The 18,036-nt window shown below is 38.8% G+C and overlaps 1 protein-coding gene across 4 annotated transcripts in view; it reads right to left on the bottom strand.

Annotated features, from left to right (window-relative positions):
• Positions 1–18,036, bottom strand: part of LOC129777593 (adipokinetic hormone/corazonin-related peptide receptor variant I) — a 70,282-nt gene that overhangs the window by 42,245 nt on the left and 10,001 nt on the right. For 2 of the 4 annotated variants that reach the window (XM_055783962.1, XM_055783961.1), the window contains exons 2-3: positions 3,110–3,325; positions 2,926–3,049 (exon numbers count right to left, since the gene is read on the bottom strand). In XM_055783962.1, coding sequence (XP_055639937.1) covers positions 2,926–3,049; positions 3,110–3,255 — 270 coding nt within the window. In that variant the 5' untranslated portion in view covers positions 3,256–3,325. Of the gene's footprint in view, positions 1–2,925; positions 3,050–3,109; positions 3,326–4,277; positions 4,341–16,348; positions 16,480–18,036 lie in introns of those variants that run through there. The other 2 variants (XM_055783963.1, XM_055783964.1) reach the window with 2 other exon arrangements.

The raw sequence follows: 18,036 nt of genomic DNA on the forward strand, positions 1-18,036 counted from the left end.
TAAGAGAGCTTCAATATAATTTATAGAAACAATCTAGTTTAATATACATTTTTAGGATGAAATTAATATAACACATTAAAAAATATCAACTTTCAAGTTTTTCACTTCTAAAACTTTATTAAAATCCACTAATTCAAATGTTCTACTACTGTATCCTATACTAAATTTTTTCATGTTTCAAATGTAAGCAACAGAATTGTCTTCCGTAGCGTACTTTTTAATGTAAACACAATTTGAGGCAACAGAGTCCGAAACAAAAAAAAGTTCTATAACTCTGTCATTGTTGAAATTCGAACATATGCGTAGAAAGATTTTGTTCATCAAATATGATCGTATATCACTTCCTGAGAGAATCTGGATAAATTTATTTTTTCATGTGGGAAAGGTGTTTTCTGACTTTAAGGGGATGGATCAAAAATGAAATCCCTCTTTTATTTTCAAAAAGACGGGTGGGTAATGTCGGGGACATAACCGGAGTGACGTAGGACTATACAAAGGGGACAGCTTTTGTTAAATATATGTTTTAAATATATTGTTTTATTTTCTTCTCCTACGTGAATACCTACCTATCTACCTGAAAAATGGATTAGTTTACTGTTTACTCTTTATGAATATGTTGATGGTTCTGAAAAGAACCTTTGGTGTTGTGTTTTTGTTATCACTCGATATTCCCATCTTGTTCGGTTAAACCTTCCTGTTTAGCTATTGCGTTTGCCACTCGCCACAGCTTTCACAGTTGGAAAATTTCTTCCCATCCAGCTTGTGACATATTTTACAGTAAATTACATTCAATGGCACGTCGCATTACCACCACTCAGTATCGGATTAGAGGTAATTTTAACCTGTAATTGAACATTTGCGATGACAGTGGTACAGTGTCGACTTTCAATGTGGGGTCATAAGTTGGACCCCGAACTCTATGTTTACAAAAATGTCCAACTAAATATGTCGCATTACAAGTCCGTTCAATTAGCTAAATGTCGAGATAAGTGTAAATTACTGTACTTTCAATCTAGAAGCAATTTAAGAATTGGTGAAAATCAATAAGCTAAGAACAACTGCCAAATTCACATACTCATCATATCCTGGCAAACAAATTATGAAAAAATCAATTTGTGTTTTATTATTATTTTGGATATTGTTTTAGAAAGCATTGAACTGTATTTCCTAAACTCTTTTTTGCAAGGTTTAATGGCCCTGAAAAGCGCCTTGTTTTATGGAATGGTTCCAATTTAGAAAACTTAGTACTCGTGGTTTTGAAAAAAAACCATTTCGAACGCCCTCGATGCCGCCTTGTTCTGGATTTGCCACCAAAGCAGTTTGTATAAAGAACAAACTTTTTTCTTCTGCTACCTGATGCCGTTTTGCGATTGCGTTTGCCACTCGCCACTCGCTGCAATTGCCTGTTGTCTTGATGTCCACCGAACCGAATGTGTTCTGTTCTGAATGCGGTTTTTCTTATCGTCGCGAGCAGCTTTATCAGCCAACTCGATCACTTCGGCGGCCGAAACTATATAACGCCGGCTAGGTGGACTGGTGCACTGGTACTAACGCGCTCGGCCTAGCTACCCTTGCGGGGAACTCCAGATCAACACGGTTCGAGCGGGATTTTGCCTTTCCCTTCACTTTTCCTCCTTTACCATGTCCAGACATGGCTGCTTGGGTTGGTTTGTTGATGTGTTGTGATGCGAACCGATGTGGTGTACGGTTTGAATGAGAATAATCGTTACGGCAGCGGAGCGGGGATTTTTAAGCTGACTGGCTGGCTCGAGAATTACGCATGTGTGAGACTGCGACCAATGTGTCGTTCATATTTTTTCTTTTTCCTTTCCAATCGTGCTTCATTCTATTTCGCTGCTGCTCTGGTTGCCCGTTTTGGTCGGTACGATTTGAGGAGCACAAAATGGACCAATCAAAAATGGGCACATAGGGCATTTTGACAATGCTTGATATTTCACAATTATTCAATTATTTATCTCAAGAAAAATGAAATGTTATTCGTTATGATAGATGCGTAGATATATTTCCTATCAATTGATGCAAAAACTTTTGCGATCTATTGAGAAATGCTCGAGTTATAAGCGTTCCAAATCTTGCATTTTTTCCTACTTGTTCAGTGCCTAGATTTCCATTTCACCCCCTATATCTTCCGGTTAGACGTAGTCCTACGTCAAAAAACCAAAAATACATGCAAAACAATGAATAAAAATATGTTTTTTGACTCGATTATATACAGGATTCGATTATATACAATGAATGGAAATCAGAAACTGTATATACCCGAGTCCGCGCTGTATTCTTTTCGCTATCCCCTTTCGTTGTTTCTATTCAAACGGCTGCATAAGTTGCTCGTTATTGACAGCTCTGTCCGGGAAAGCACACTCATGGCCAGAACAAATGTATGGGGAAATGAGAATGCTTCCAATTTTCATCAATTTAAACCTCATACAGATTATAGGATTGTAATACATATCATATAAAACAAATCTTAGAAAATTTCTTGACCGGTTTGGTTTTGTTGCTTGTTTTGACAGCAAAGCGACTTCTCCAGCTGTAGGGTAACTCGAAACGTAAGAAATGATAAGTGTGTACATTTTCAATTTGCAAAAAAATGTTTCTAACTGAAAAAAATCAGGATTGTCGGCTTTACCCTGATTTCCCCTACGGGTGGGGTAACATCACCAATGAGTGAAGCATGTGGAAGCAGCTGAGTCCGGACTGTCGATATGGAGCGGGATGAAGATTTTTTACACATTTTTCTTTTGAATCTATCACAAGTATCTGTGAATTTATGTTTTTTTTTTCCAATACCATTTAAAAACATTGTTTTGTGTTAAAATTATTAATTTAAATGCATTGCTTGAAAAAAATCATTATTGATCATCGTCGTGAACGATTTGAATATTTTATTATTTTCCAACGTACCATTAGGTCTGCTATTGCCAAATGAGTGAGCATCATATCTATACGAGAATGAGTTTTAATGCGCCGCCTTATAATGAGTGTCAGCACTGTGATGTTCCCTATGGCAGATATAATCATCAATATGCTAAAAAAGGAATTCAAAAATTACTGTCCACGAGTTGGCGTATTATTGTCGTTTTGTTACCTGTAAACTATGATTTGCAACTGATGTCCAGCATTGAACTGCATGTCAATAGGCAAAGATGAATTATTTTCTGATCCATTCCTGATCATCCAGCTGATGGATGATTCTCGATTCTCACCGCTGGTATCTTGTGCTGAATGCTGCATCCTTGTAACAACTCAACAACCACGTGTTCTTCATAAAGCAGAATTAGTGTCTCAGCGGATGTACTTTTATCTGAATGAATTAAAAAAAAATATCAATATTGTTATATGTTGAAGGTTCGCTCGATTTTTCAAGATATATTCCAAATTAAACAAGATTCGTCCCCAATACATCATTCTAGTGAAGCCACGTTGCGATGGTTGCTTGAATTGGAAATGTACATCTGACGTTGTGTTAAAATATGGAAAGCTAACAAAAGATACAAGTAAAAAGTCGGCCGAGTCGGTTTGTAAGAGAAAGTCTATTTATTGTATAGATTAAAACGACTTCATAATATTTTTATTTATTTTGTGGTTTCAGAATCATTGTAGAAGCACTGTTTTTAATCACCGATCGCAATGTCGCCCAAGAAGTTCTGATTCTTTTGACTCCTGTTGATTTGATACAATGGAATGAAAACTTATTTCCATACAGTAGTTTCAACCATTGAAGCGTTTGAGTTATTCCAATGAGGATATCTATCTTTATCTGATCCTTAGTGACATATTATTCTATTATAGTTATATATTTGTAAATGTTGAAATCACTTAGATGATTTAGTTTTATTTCGATATGTTGCCTGTTAATTCATAAGTTACATCGTAATTAGCAGTTTACCAGTTTACCAGTTTACCGAAATGATTACACATCACACCAATTTCAGTCGGAATGATTAAAACATCGTAACACTGAATTCGTAATCTATTTTTCAATATCTCTCACGATATATTGTTTCTTCGATGATAAAATATCGTTTTCGTCATCACTTACAATATTAATAACGTAAATTGATGAATTTCCTCGTTTTCGCATTTTCGAATGTTTCACATAAGAAATAGGTTCAATAATTTTTATTGAAGGGCACATTTGTTAATTATCTATATTATTCATCTGCTGGTGTTCCAGGAATCACATGCTTCCTTAGTCAATGCAGGAGCACTAAAGATTAGCATTTGGATATTTTATTTTCACCTTTCCGACATACCATTCGGTTGCAGAATGATAGAAGACGCCAACATCGCCCATTTCGATTTTTTTTCGGTGAGCGAGTTGTTAATTTGAAGACGGTCTGAATATAAGTAACCGAACACACAGTTTTCAGGCTAGTGAGAATTTGCGCTGCACAAACATGAAATAAAGCTTCATATACACATTTTTGTTATATACCGATAGTGGACACAATTGTGTGTAATTTGTTATGTGTCAAAGGGGATCCATCGTACGCTTCATCTATGTGTACATTGCTATAGAAAAGCATTGGCCATGATTATCGAAAATATCTATTGAGCAATCTTCAGATTTTACTTATTGGGTATGCAGCATGAAACTGTTTTTCTCCACAAATAATCGATCGTCCGTTTGGATCATGTATCTTGTTCTCTGTTTCAAAACAGTTTATTCTGTTAGAAAGAAGTTCATATTCAAGAAGCATTTGTAGTTTAATCAAGTAATTTCAGTATTATCTTCAACAAAAACATGGATTAGCTCTGATGAAGGGCCATCTAAAATATTCATGTAAAGGCAATTTACCTTTATTACTGTATTTAATCTTCAGATTACGAAGAAAGCCACGTGTAATTGTGCACTAACGAACATGCTAAAACGAATTATCAACCAACGATAATCTCACGTCCAAAAAGTCTGTTTCGATTTGTTTGTTGACCCAAAGCACCCGTATTCGCACTTTTTCTCCATATTCCCCCGAAATCAGCTACTGCAGTTGAAGTCAGGACTACAATTTTGGATGCATCAAGAATCTAGAATCAAGAATCGAGAATCGAGAACTCTGCTATGAAAATTTTGATAAACTGTATGCGCAACCGAATTATTTCTTAAGTAATTGTTCAAAACAGTGAGGTAACGGGTTATTGAAGTCTGAAAATTTGTGAATTTGGACGCTTCAGATATAACATAAGCATATAAAATGAACTAATTCCGGATGGCAATGAAAAAAATCTAAAAAATTCAAGTCGCGTGGGAGGTCGGGACAACCGTCAAACGATGAAGAAGTTCGTGGCCAAAATGGACATGTTTATCCGGAAGCGTCAATCGAGACCGGTCGTGCCCGAGCAGCAGGCAATCGCCAAGAAAAACATTTTTCCGGTGGAGCACGATGTCGTGGTCATAATGGATGACGAGACCTACTTCATGTTGAACGGCAACGAATGGCAGGTAACCGGGTACTTTACGTCCCCCACAAAGAAGGTGAGCAATCACGTCAAATACGAAGGCGGTCCGATAAGTACTTAGCCTCATCGCCCGATAGTGTCAGTATCGCAAGAGAGATTACTTATCGTGTAGTACATTCTCGTAAACGGCTACTGTCAAAGTTTCAGCCGAATCGGACTCGTAGTTTTGTTTTGACCGTGTGTGAAAGCGGGCGTGTCCGCGGATTTTAGAAAATTGGAAAAAAATGGAAATTCCGCCGTCGCCAAATTGGTCGAATTGCACTACGAACTACTGCCCCAGATTTGGCCCCGTGCGATTTTGACGTAGAAATACGTCTTTCATTAAGGGTGCCAAATCAGAAGACAGGTCACGTTTTTATAAAATAAGGTTAACGTTAATAACAATTTTTGTCGTGAACGGATTCTGCCGATTTATATACCAAACGAATCGGAAATTCCCTAAGATTTGGTTGGGTGTGCTATACATTACAATCTCATAATCTGTATATGGTTTAAATTGATGAAAATTGGAAGCATTCCATTCCATTTGTGTGCTTTCCCGAACAGAGCTGTCAATTACGAGCAAATTATTGACGAGCAACGAAGGGGAGATCGTAAGATGTAAAGTCTCCGTGAACAAAGGAAAAGAAGAAGAATGAAGGGGAATATTTGCCTAGAGTATAAACAGTGGATCTCGCTGAGGTAAATTTTCATTCATCTTGAGGACACTGACTGTACAACACCGTTGCTGGGCGAGCTGGATGGCGAAGGACGCGACCAAATTACTCATTCGCTGGGGTCTCTGGTATTACACTCATTACATCACACTGACGCCATTGCTTTAATGTTTTGAGCTACACAATTGTGTGGGGAATCATCAAGCTAGGCTATCGTCAGCTCACCCAGAAAATAAATGTTCTGGAATTTTGTCAGTGATTTGGTTTCGCATGACGGTAGGAAAACTCTCTCCACAAAGGATGACAGCTAAGCTAATCTTACCTGGCAATACTAACAGAAAGGCCTTCTGTGGAGAAGCGCGCAAAACAGAGATAAGTGTGTTTATATTTAATTAGTTCAAGCCATTGATATATGGATATTTGTGTACGTACGTGCGTACTTCATAATCCATATGCAAAAATAGTGCATCTTCGTTACACTGAAACTCCATTTGTAATGATAAATATAAACAAGAAGGGAAGATAGCGGGAGGGAATTATTTACGCTAGGGTATTAGTAATGAATCTCTGCTGAGGCAAATATTCAGCCTTTTTCCAAGCTGTTAACATTGTTTGTTTTCTGTTATCATAAAGGCTTCGTTGGTGCCTTTGACACCATAACTGACGTTATGGTGAAGCAGGTGTTAAGGTTGTGTACTAAAAAAATATTTGGAGAATACCAAGTTATTCAATAAGTTATAAGAAGTCATTAATTGATTTGGGTTCGCGTGCAGTGGACACGTTATTTAGTCACCAAGAAAGTAAATGTCGTTCTGGAATGTTGTATGTGATGGTTTCACTTGCCAGTAGCAAAACATTCTCCACTAAGGATGAAAGCGCTCATCTCGAGCATGTATTGTTCTGCGAGCACAAGAATGAATCATCAAACAATTATCATCAAACGATTCTACTACAACTACAGCGTAGTTCTACGTCAACAATGCGGTCGTGTCTTGAACACAACCTCCTATTTTTTTTTTTGTTTACAAACTTGAAAAAGTTTCTCGCCGGGCAGAATTGTGAGTCGAATGAGGAGGTCATCGCCGCCAGCAGTAAGCCGTAAGTAGGGCGAGAGGCCTACTTAGCAGACCTCGAGAGAACGTATTTTTCAGATGGAAAGAAGTTGGAGCATCGCTGGGTCAAGTGCATCGAGCTAAAATGAGACTATGTTGAGAAATCAATCACCCCTTTTCCAGAATTTCCCGAAGAAGGTCCTTATTTCCTTTGGAGCTTGCGGTGAACGGATATATATATATATATATATATATATATATATATATATATATATATATATATATATATATATATATATATATATATATATATATATATATATATATATATATATATATATATATATATATTGGGTATCAAGGCTGATTACCACTCGTGGTCGCGTATTATACAACGTTATCACTGACTCTGGCTATGAGATTGCGTCATGCGGTGAACCGACACACTGGCCAAAGGATCTTGCACGACTTCCGGACCTGCTAGATTTCGCTGTCACAAAAAATATTAATAGTAAACGAATTTGATCGAAGCTTCTTCTGGACTTATCATCTGATCACTCACCAATACTCCTGGAATACTTCATAGAAAAGGAAGTGAAGCAGACGTCATCTAATCTCACTTACTTACGAATTGGACAAAATATAAGACATATATCTCCTCTAACATTCTCGATATACCTCTAGATAACGAACATCATATCGAGGAAGCAGTTAACCAGCTCAGTGTACTCATGAAGAACGCTGCGAAGATAGCTACCCCACCTATGGAGCCTCAGAAACACAAAAAAAAATTTACTGCCTCCCACATAAAAGCAGCAGTTGCAGAAAAGCGACGACTAAGACGTATCTGGCAAAACAAACGATCGCCAGAATCTAAAAACCAATTCAATGTGGCACAACGTAAATTAAGAAAGCTATTACAAGACGAGAAAGATGAAAAATTCCATAATTACTTAACTGAATTATCGCCAAATCAAAATAATAATTACTCACTATGGAAGGCAACTAAGAATCTAAAACGACCTCAGTTACAGGTCCCGCCGTTTAGAATGCCCTCTGGTAATTGGGCCAGAAGTGACGATGAAAAAGCAGCAACTTTTGCAAACCATCTTCAAAAAGTTTTCACTCCAAATCAATCCGGACCTAACCAAGAAACGCTCGAATTTTCTGGTGCTATAAACAAAAACAAAATGAAAATCAAACATCGGCTGGTGAGACATGTTATCAATAATCATATCAATGTGAAAAAGTCACCCGGTATCGACCACATCAACGGATATATGATCAAGGAACTACCTGACCTAGCAATTAAACATCTCCAGAGAATTTTCAACGCAATGACCCATAAAGGATATTTCCCCCAAGCATGGAAAATTTCGACCATCATTATGATTCCTAAGCCAGGGAAAGACGCACAGAAAGTGGAATCTTATAGACCTATCAGCATCCTTCCAATCTTCTGAAAAGTGTTCGAAAAAATTATCCTGATAAAATCAGCACCCGAGATTGAAAGATTAATCCCGAATCATGCACCGATTGATAGAAGAAATTCGTAAAGTATATGAAGGCCGCGGATACTGCTCAGCGCTTTTTCTTGATGTAGCTCAAGTTTTCGATAAAGTCTGGCACTAAGGAGTGCTCTATAAAATTAAAAATATGCTACCACAAGTATATGAAATTATGCGTTCTTATCTACTGGAAAGAAAGTTTCATGTTCGGTATAACCAAACTCTATCACCAGAGCAAGAAATTTATGCTGGCGTTCCTCAGGGCAGTGTTGTTGGACCAGTTCTCTATCTCATCTACACAGCTGATCTCCCGACCGCGCGTAACTTAATGACTACAATATTCGCAGATGACACAGCTATTCTCAGCAGTCACAAAAACAGAACGATTGCTTCACGGGATCTCCAGGAACACATAACGGTCGTGGAAAAGTGGCTTCAAAAAAGGGAGAATTAAAGTAAATGAAACAAAATGTGTCCACGTTACGTTCACGCTTAATAAGAACACATGCCCACAAATCAAGTTCAATAGATCTGCAGTACCTCAATCGAATGAAATTAAATATCTTGGTGTACATCTAGATCGTCGTCTAACCTGGAAGAAACACATAGATGCGAAGAAAACGCAATTGAAGATGCGAGCAAAACAAATACATTGGCTAATCGGGAGGAAGTCGAAATTAAAACTAGAGTTCAAACTACTTCTATACAAATCCATGCTGAAACCTATTTGGCATTACGGCTGTCAACTATGGCAAACAGCTTCAGCAAGTAATATCGAAATCATCGAAAGAGTACAAAATAAACTGCTAAGACAAATTACTAGCGCCCCTTGGTACATCCGCAATAGTGTCATGTATCGAGACTTAGGGATGGCGACGGTTAAAGAAGAACTTCATAAAACGAGGAAGAAATATGCGGAAAAGGTGAAGAGTCATCCAAATCCACTAGCAAGGCGACTCGGTCAACCTATGGTAACACGTCTGAAGAAAACAAAAATTATATGAGGTTGTGTTCAAGACACGACCGCTTTGTTGACGTAGAACTACGCTGTGTTTTAATTCAAGTCGCTTGTTTCTAATTGCAGATATTATTTTATAATGCTACGAAAATTTTGAAATAACCATTCTACCAGTTTGGTCGACTGAAATGTTTTTTTTTATTGTAGAATCATTTGACGATAATTGTTTGATGATTCATTCTTGTGCTCGCAGAACAATAAATGATCGAGATAAGCGCAGCTGTCACCCTTAGTGGAGAAAGTTTTCCTACTGGCAAGCGTCATAGCGTCAGTTCAATACATTGATGACAGAAAACAAACAATGTTAACTGCTTGGAAAAAGGCTGAATATTTTCCTCAGCAGAGATTCATTACTAACACCCTAGCGTAAATATTTCTCTCCCGCTTTCTCCCCTCCTTGTTTATATGTATCATTAAGACTGCATAAATTGCAACGGCAACCAATCGTCAATCATAGCATAAAAAAATAGACGATTGTTGCATCGCGACAGGGCTAATGCACACGGGATCAGATACAAATGGGGTTTAGCGAAGATGTACTATTCTTGCGTACGGGTTATAAAGCACGCACGTACGTACACAAATCTCTATATATCGATGGCATGAAGCCACTAAAAATACACACACTTACCTCTGCTTTGCGCTCTTCTCAACAGAAGCCCTTTCTATTACTATTTCCGGTCTCGATTAGCTTAGCCTTCATCCTTGGTGGAGATAGTTTTGCTACTGTCATGCGAAACCAAATGATACACAAAATTCCAGAACAAATATTTGCTTGGTGAGCCGATGGTAGCCTAGTTTAATGATTCCCCACTCAGTTATGTAGTTCTGAACTTTAATGGAATGGCGTCAGTTTGATGTAATAATTGCTATGTAAGAGACATCAGCAAGTGAGAAATTTGGTCGCGTCCACAGCTCAATCCGATACGGAGACATGTGATGACACAAAATAACGAAGAACAAGCGATATTCATTGCTTTGAACACAGAACGATACTGAAAATTTGCCTTCCTTCCTTGCTTGATACTTTAAACTTCTTCAGTTCATTCGTCTCTAACCATCAAAAAGGCCCTTGGAAAACTTTACTTTATCCATCATATTACTCCTCCACCCCCTTTGTCTTGAGAAAGGCATTCGATCCCTCGCCGCCTAGCTCATCCAGTAACGATGTTGTTCAGTCGATTTCTTCACGAAGAATGAAAGTTTGCCTCAGCGAGATCCACTGTTTATACTCTACGCAAATATTCCCCTCCTTTCTATTTATTTTCCTTCGTTCACGGAGGCTTTACATCTTACGATTTCCCCTTCGTTGTTCGTGGATAAGTTGCTCGTTATTGACAGCTGTGTTCGGGAAAGCACACAAATGGACAGAACAAATGTATGAGGAAATGGGAATGCTTCCAATTTTCATCAATTTAAACCATATACAGACTGTGGCTTTTGTTTCCACCGAAATGTGTTCCCTAATAGAGATTTCTAAACCAAGGTGCCTGGAGAAATCGGTATTTCAAATTCATGCAAGTCGGGGGTATTTTTGTTCCGACTGGAATGTGTTTCCCTAACACAGACTTCAAATCCATGAAGCGTGGGGAAATCGGCATTGCGAATTCATACAAATCGGGGGTATTTTTGTTCCGATTGAAATGTGTTTCCCTAACACAGACTTCAAAACCGTGGTATCTGGGGAAATCGGCTCTGCAAATAAATGCAAACTGCGAGTACTTTTGTCCTCGCTTGCCTTTGTGCAGAGTGGAATATGTCTGTCCTAACATGATCTTCTAAACTTAGGAACCTGGGAAAATCGTGCAGCCACTAGAAGCGAATGAACTTCCCAGTTTCAAGCAAATTCGAGATTCGAGAAGTATGTACACTTTTGGGATGTAAACTTCAGAGGGAAATGTAAAATAAAATAATCATTTGATAATTTTTTTTTTGTCTTTATTTGAAAGATTTTCAGCCTTAGGCTGGTTCATCAAACGTTTGATAATTCTTCCTTACATATATTTTGTTCTAGTCATCATACCAAACGTAAAAGGTCCGTCATTAAATTTACTTGTAACGAAGAACAATCAATCACAATAAATGAATTGACTTTACACGGCATTTGTTCATTTTTTTCACTCACAGAGCAAATATATTGAACTCAATTGAATTTGGAAACTGTTTCATTCAATCAAGAATTTAATCAATACAAACGAATGATTGCTCAGCTAAGGTAGTTCCACGTGAACCTTGCGGTTATATCATAGATATAACCCACTAATTTTTTTTTACTACCTGCGAGATAAAACTGCAACGAAGGCGGCCGAAAAAATTCGTGTGGTTTATGGACCTGATACTGTAACGATTCGCACAGCACAACGTTGGTTTGATCGATTTCGTTCTGGTGTAGTGACTGTCGAAGATACACCCCGTACTGGTAGGCCAATCATCGTGGAAACTGATAAAATCGTTGAAATCATCCAAGTAGACTGGCATGTGAGCACTCGCTCGATTGGCCTGGGTATAAACCATAAAACCGTTTGGAACCATTTGCAGAAGATTGAATTCAAAAAAAGCTGGATGGGTGCCACACGAGTTGCCGCAAAAAAATCTTTTAGACCGAATCAACGCCTGCGATGCACTGCTGAAACGGAACTAACTCGACCCATTTTAGAAGAAGACGGTGACTGGTGATGAAAAGTTGATCACGTACGACAACCTAAAGCGAAAAAAGTCTTGACCGAAGCGCGATGAGCCGGCCCAAACCATCGCCAAGCCCGGATTGACGGCCAGGAAGGTTTTGCTGTGTGTTTGGTGGGATTGGAAGGGAATCATCCACTATGAGCTGCTCAACTATAGTCAAACCCTCAACTCGGTTCTCTACTGTGAGCAGCTTGACTGTTTGAGCAGGCGATTGACCAGAAGCGACCAGAAATGATCAATAGGAATGGTGTTGTTTTCCACCAGGACAACGCTCGGCCTCACACATCTTTGATGACCCGCTAGAAGCTACGGGTGCTCGGATGGGATGTCCTATTGCATCCACCGTATAGTTCGGACCTGGCTCCAAGTGATTATCATCTCTTCCGGTTCATGCAAAACGCTCTTGGTGATACTAAGTTGGCCTCAAAAGAGGCTTGCGATAACTGGCTGTCTGAGTTTTTTGCAATTAAGGAGGGGGGTTTTATAAGGGGGGGATAATGAAGTTGCCTTCTAAATGACAACAAGTTTGCGAACAAAACGGCGCATATTTGACTTAAATTGGATAATTTTAAGTATGTTAAATAAAGCGTCAGAAATACGACATTTCTTTTTCCTCAACCCTATATATGGAGGAAAATTGTTCGTGTTTTCAATGAAAAAACACAATTTTCAGGAGAACCTCAAAATGTTTTTGTTCGAAGTAATCCCCGTTTGATTGTACACATTTTGCTCCTCTTTCTGGCAAATTGTGGATTCTTTTCCAATAGAATCTTTTTTGTTTCGACGAAAACCATTCATCGATTGTTCCATTGCAGCAAAAGGGTGATAATCTGACAGGGCCAGGCTTTCGAAATGTTTTCAAGGTCGAGTATCTAGTTTAGTTTTCTGAATTTACCTTTTTCAATGCTAGATGCGATTGAACTAATGAATTTTAAAGCCTCTATAATTCAAATCATCATCATTCATGTTGTATGGTTTCAGTTATCAGACAGCAGTCTTTCTCAATGTCCTATGTCACACACAAAATGTCATGGACGGTCACTTTCCTGTGAACTTGAAAATTCAAAAGCTGGTGCTGCTCTCGAAATCAGGAAAATCTCCTCGAGATGCATTTTCGTGCATTTCGTTAGCGTATTGAGAATCCCCATTAGCATGCAAGAATACCATCATGGCCAGCGTATCTTCATCGATGTTGGGGTTCCGTGGCCTAGACCGGTCGATAGCCATAGAGACTAATCGGAACCGAAGAAGTTCAACAGCACGTCCTGTCTCGTTCCGTTGGCCTCGTGAGTCGTAAGCGCATGTTAGAACTATCTCGTCGAAAGCTGTGTGCATTATCGTTGTAATAATCTCTATCGTCATTACTCTGGTGGCAAACAGGGAGCGAAACCAAAGGTATTCGTAAAACGATGAGAGTGAAGTCGATGGCTGAATTGAATCAGGAAAGAGACATGGTGGAGAATGGAAGATATACGCAATAGTTCATACGGATTCTCAAGACCTGAATGAACAGAAAACACGGAGAAGTGAGTTTTTATCTATCTCCTGCAGGTCATGGTTGCTTCAGACCTCTATCGATTCGGGTAAGCACCTTCACATCTATGCCCAGAATGTGACAACGTGTGGCACAGAGGTTCAAAGGACTCCTATGATGTCCCAAATTTTGACGTAGGATCACGTCTTCACTTCGGTATTTAGGTATAAGTTTAATGTTCCGAAAATGAGAGCGTTACATTGGAGGTACAAGGTTTTGAACGTTAATACACATTTGCCGTCTGAAGTAAGTGGTTGATAATCACTTCATTCGAAAAATATTCGGGCTTACGTGTGATGTTTATTACTTATTGGCCCAAAAACTTGTTTCGATAGCTCAAAAACTGCTTCGAACGCAAACTATTGAAACTTGTTTCGACAGCTCGAAAACTACAGACTATTCAAATCGCAGCAATTGACGATGCATTTAAGCCGTAAAACAATTGTACTTGCATTTTGCATTTTCACACCGGAATACTAATTGAAGCAGTCTTACGAAATCGCAATCGACGATAGCTGCTGTACTCTTGTATCTGCATGCATTTGTGCAGATCGGATTGTGTTTCTTTTACACGGACCTTGAGGGAATCGTAATTGCAGATAAATGCAAACGGTGGGTACTCTTGAATCTTCATTAATTTGAGCACACTGGGTTGAGTTACCATACAAGGGACTACAGAAGCGCACAATGCGGCGTTCTCGTTACTGGCGATGCAAGCAACTACAAAGAATTTTGAGGCGTTGGCTGTTGTTGCTTTATAATGCAACTGCCATGATCAGCTGGATGGTGCATTGTTGTTAGCGTCTTTCAAGCACGATGTCGAAAGGAAAACTGCCGTACAATGTTTTGAACCCATTTACGAGGGATAAAATGGATGACAATTCTATTTCCCGGCAAGATTTAGCTGTGAATAATGTGTAACATTCAAATTATGAACTGAGCAGCTCGTAAGTCCAGGTCTGAATCTTATTAATTTTTTGGGGGATCCTCTCGAGACGTGACAGCCGACAGTTTGGAACAGTTTGTGAATTGCAAACATGTGTAATGGACGAGTGGAATGAAATTCTACAGAAAAAAATCTTGAGTGGACTAAATGTCGAACAGAATTTTTAAAACTTGCCCCACGTGCAAGTGTCGCGAAAAGACACTTCGATCACCGTGGGAGTATCATGTTGGACCGTGAAGAGGTCTTAGTTCAAGAAAACAAAGGACAACTATACGCGGAGGTGGCCACTGGTCGTCCAAGGTCAGCTAGGATTCCGATTAGTCATCGCTGCCATCAAAAGGAAGATTTGGGTGAATCCAGTGCGTTCAATGAGGAAAATGGCGAAGGATCCATTGATTAGCGGCTTTTACGGCACATTCGCTCCGCAATCTTCCTTTAACACCAAAGGAAGATTGCGGAGCGAAGTCGAGGGTAACGAATAAAAACTCACAACCGCACCCGGGAGCTACGAGTTGTGCGTGAGCGAATCTTAAACTTTCTCAAGCGAACCAATCTGGTAAGACGTGGTTCAAAAATTATGCCCCACGTGCAAGTGTTGCAAAAAGACACTTTGATCACCGTGGGAGTCTCATGTTGGACCGTGAAGAGGTCTTAGTTCAAGAAAACAAAGGACAACTATACGCGGAGGTATGTAACACTAAAACTTCGGTTTTCAGAACACTTCCCCTTCCCATGTAACAATAAATAACGCAAGACACACTGCGCACACTGCGGCGTTCTCGTTACTGACGATGCAAGCAACTGCAAAGAATTTTGAGGCGTTGGCTGTTGTTGCTTTATAATGCAACTGCCATGATCAGCTGGATGGTGCATTGTTGTTAGCGTCTTTCAAGCACGATGTCGAAAGGAAAACTGCCGTACAATGTTTTGAACCCATTTACGAGGGATAAAATGGATGACAATTCTATTTCCCGGCAAGATTACGAACAGTTTGTGAATTGCAAACATGTGTAATGGACGAGTGGAATGAAATTCTACAGAAAAAAAATCTTGAGTTGACTAAATGTTGAACAGAATTTTTAAAACTTGCCCCACGTGCAAGTGTTGCAAAAAGACACTTTGATCACCGTGGGAGTCTCATGTTGGACCGTGAAGAGGTCTTAGTTCAAGAAAACAAAGGACAACTATACGCGGAGGTATGTAACACTAAAACTTCGGTTTTCAGAACACTCCCCCTTCCCATGTAACAATAAATAACGCAAGACAACCCCGCCTACCCCTTAAGTTACGTAACGTTAACATAATTTGAAAAAAATCATAATATTTTAGCTTATTATAGCTATTAAAACAAAAAAAATCAGACATCTGCCCGAGTCAGAATCAATTGTTCATACGGAAGTGACTTCGGAAGAACTTTCGACATGTTTATAGAATTTCGAACAAACAGAGACGGAAAATTGATACTTACATGGTGCTTTCAAACAATCTGGCGTTTTGTTGAGAGGAACATGAGCTGGTATAAATTGATATTGATTTATACAAAAATAACTATCCATCCATCCAACGTTCAATTCGGTTAAAATCACTGCGTCTTGGAGCACTTGTATTGCTACAAGATGCAAGAATGCAAGAATATTGCATAGAACCATCCAACGTTCAACTCGGTTAAAATCACTGCGCCTTGAGGTATTTGTAGAAACGAATATTGCATCAGGATTCAATTGAAAATATCCATGATCTTTTTATGTGGAGGATTTGCAAGATGGAAATACAATGAACGATGCCTGCTTACTGATCGCTGTTAAGTCCATTACAATACGTGCTTTATCTTCTTGGCTCAGGAAACATGCCTCGTTCAGTCCCAGAATCGAAGGTAACTGTTCAAGCATATAAGGATGCGTGAATTTATTCAAGAAGAAAAATGGAATTTTGTTACGTAACGATTATGGCTAGCCCCCTATGTCACACGTCACACCTCGAACCGCACTCAGGAGTGGATGCAAGAACATCCTCATCCGGTGGATTGCTCAGTATAGCGTGCCATGAAGGCCAAGGACTGTTCTAAACGTCTCCAGAGTACAGCAAGCCTCAGACAAACATTGGACCGTGTCTGGAGAGAAATGGGTCCAGGCTATTTTTTTTAGAAAATGAACGAACCGTTCGAAACGGGGCTAGCGAACTTTATTCAAATTGACGGGTTGTAGAATTAGGGGTGAGTCTTGCGACATAAATTCGTCTTATGTACCAATAGCATTAGAAAAGAAAAGGATAGCAGACAACAGCTCGCTGGCTTGGATGGAATGATATGTGCAGTGGATAGCTACATTTGTTTTCGCAGTAGTATTGATATATTTCAATTGTATTTTGTTGTTAGCCTTGTGCTTTGTTTTGATCGGTACAATTCTAGCAGTATAAATTGGACCAATCAAAACATGGGATTTAGCGCATTTATATAATGTTTCATATTTTACATTACATTACATTAATAATTGATTCATGTGTAGATATATTTCCAATCGACTGATGCAAGCATCTTAGCGATCTATTAAGAAATGGTCGAGTTATAAACGTTCGGAATCTTTCATTATTTCCTAAATGTTCAGTTTTTAGATTTTCATTTCACCCCCCATATGTCCTGTTAAACGTAGTCCTACGTCAAAATATGATGACTGATGGGAGTAGGAAATAAATTTATAGAACCACATATGTCAAATGTGACACAGATTATAGAAAATGGAATTGATACTGATAATTTTCATCGTGAGGTATCGCCGGAATGTTCTCTATACGTAGAAAAACATACAAAATTTCTCAAAATTAGAATTGAAGTCAATTTTGGTAACTTAGTTTCAACCAAAATCACGAATATTAACGTGAACTAAGAGCTTTGAATGGAGCGTGCGATCGTTTCTGACCCCGGATTTCATCCATAAGAAGTCTAGAACTCAATTAACATCGTGCCAATGTGGATAAATTAGTTTTAATACCCATTTGATTTCATGTAGTTAGCACGTTGTATGATTCTCGTAAGTTTCACGCATATTTCCCAAGATCTTTTTCACTTACTCTGTATTTTGAAGCTCGAAGTCTCACTAATATTCATTCCATCATGCTTCCACTCCAACTGTTTTGATTTTCGTGGCAATACATATAATA

Source organism: Toxorhynchites rutilus, chromosome 3 (assembly GCF_029784135.1).
Source record: "Toxorhynchites rutilus septentrionalis strain SRP chromosome 3, ASM2978413v1, whole genome shotgun sequence".
NCBI lineage: Eukaryota > Metazoa > Arthropoda > Insecta > Diptera > Culicidae > Toxorhynchites > Toxorhynchites rutilus.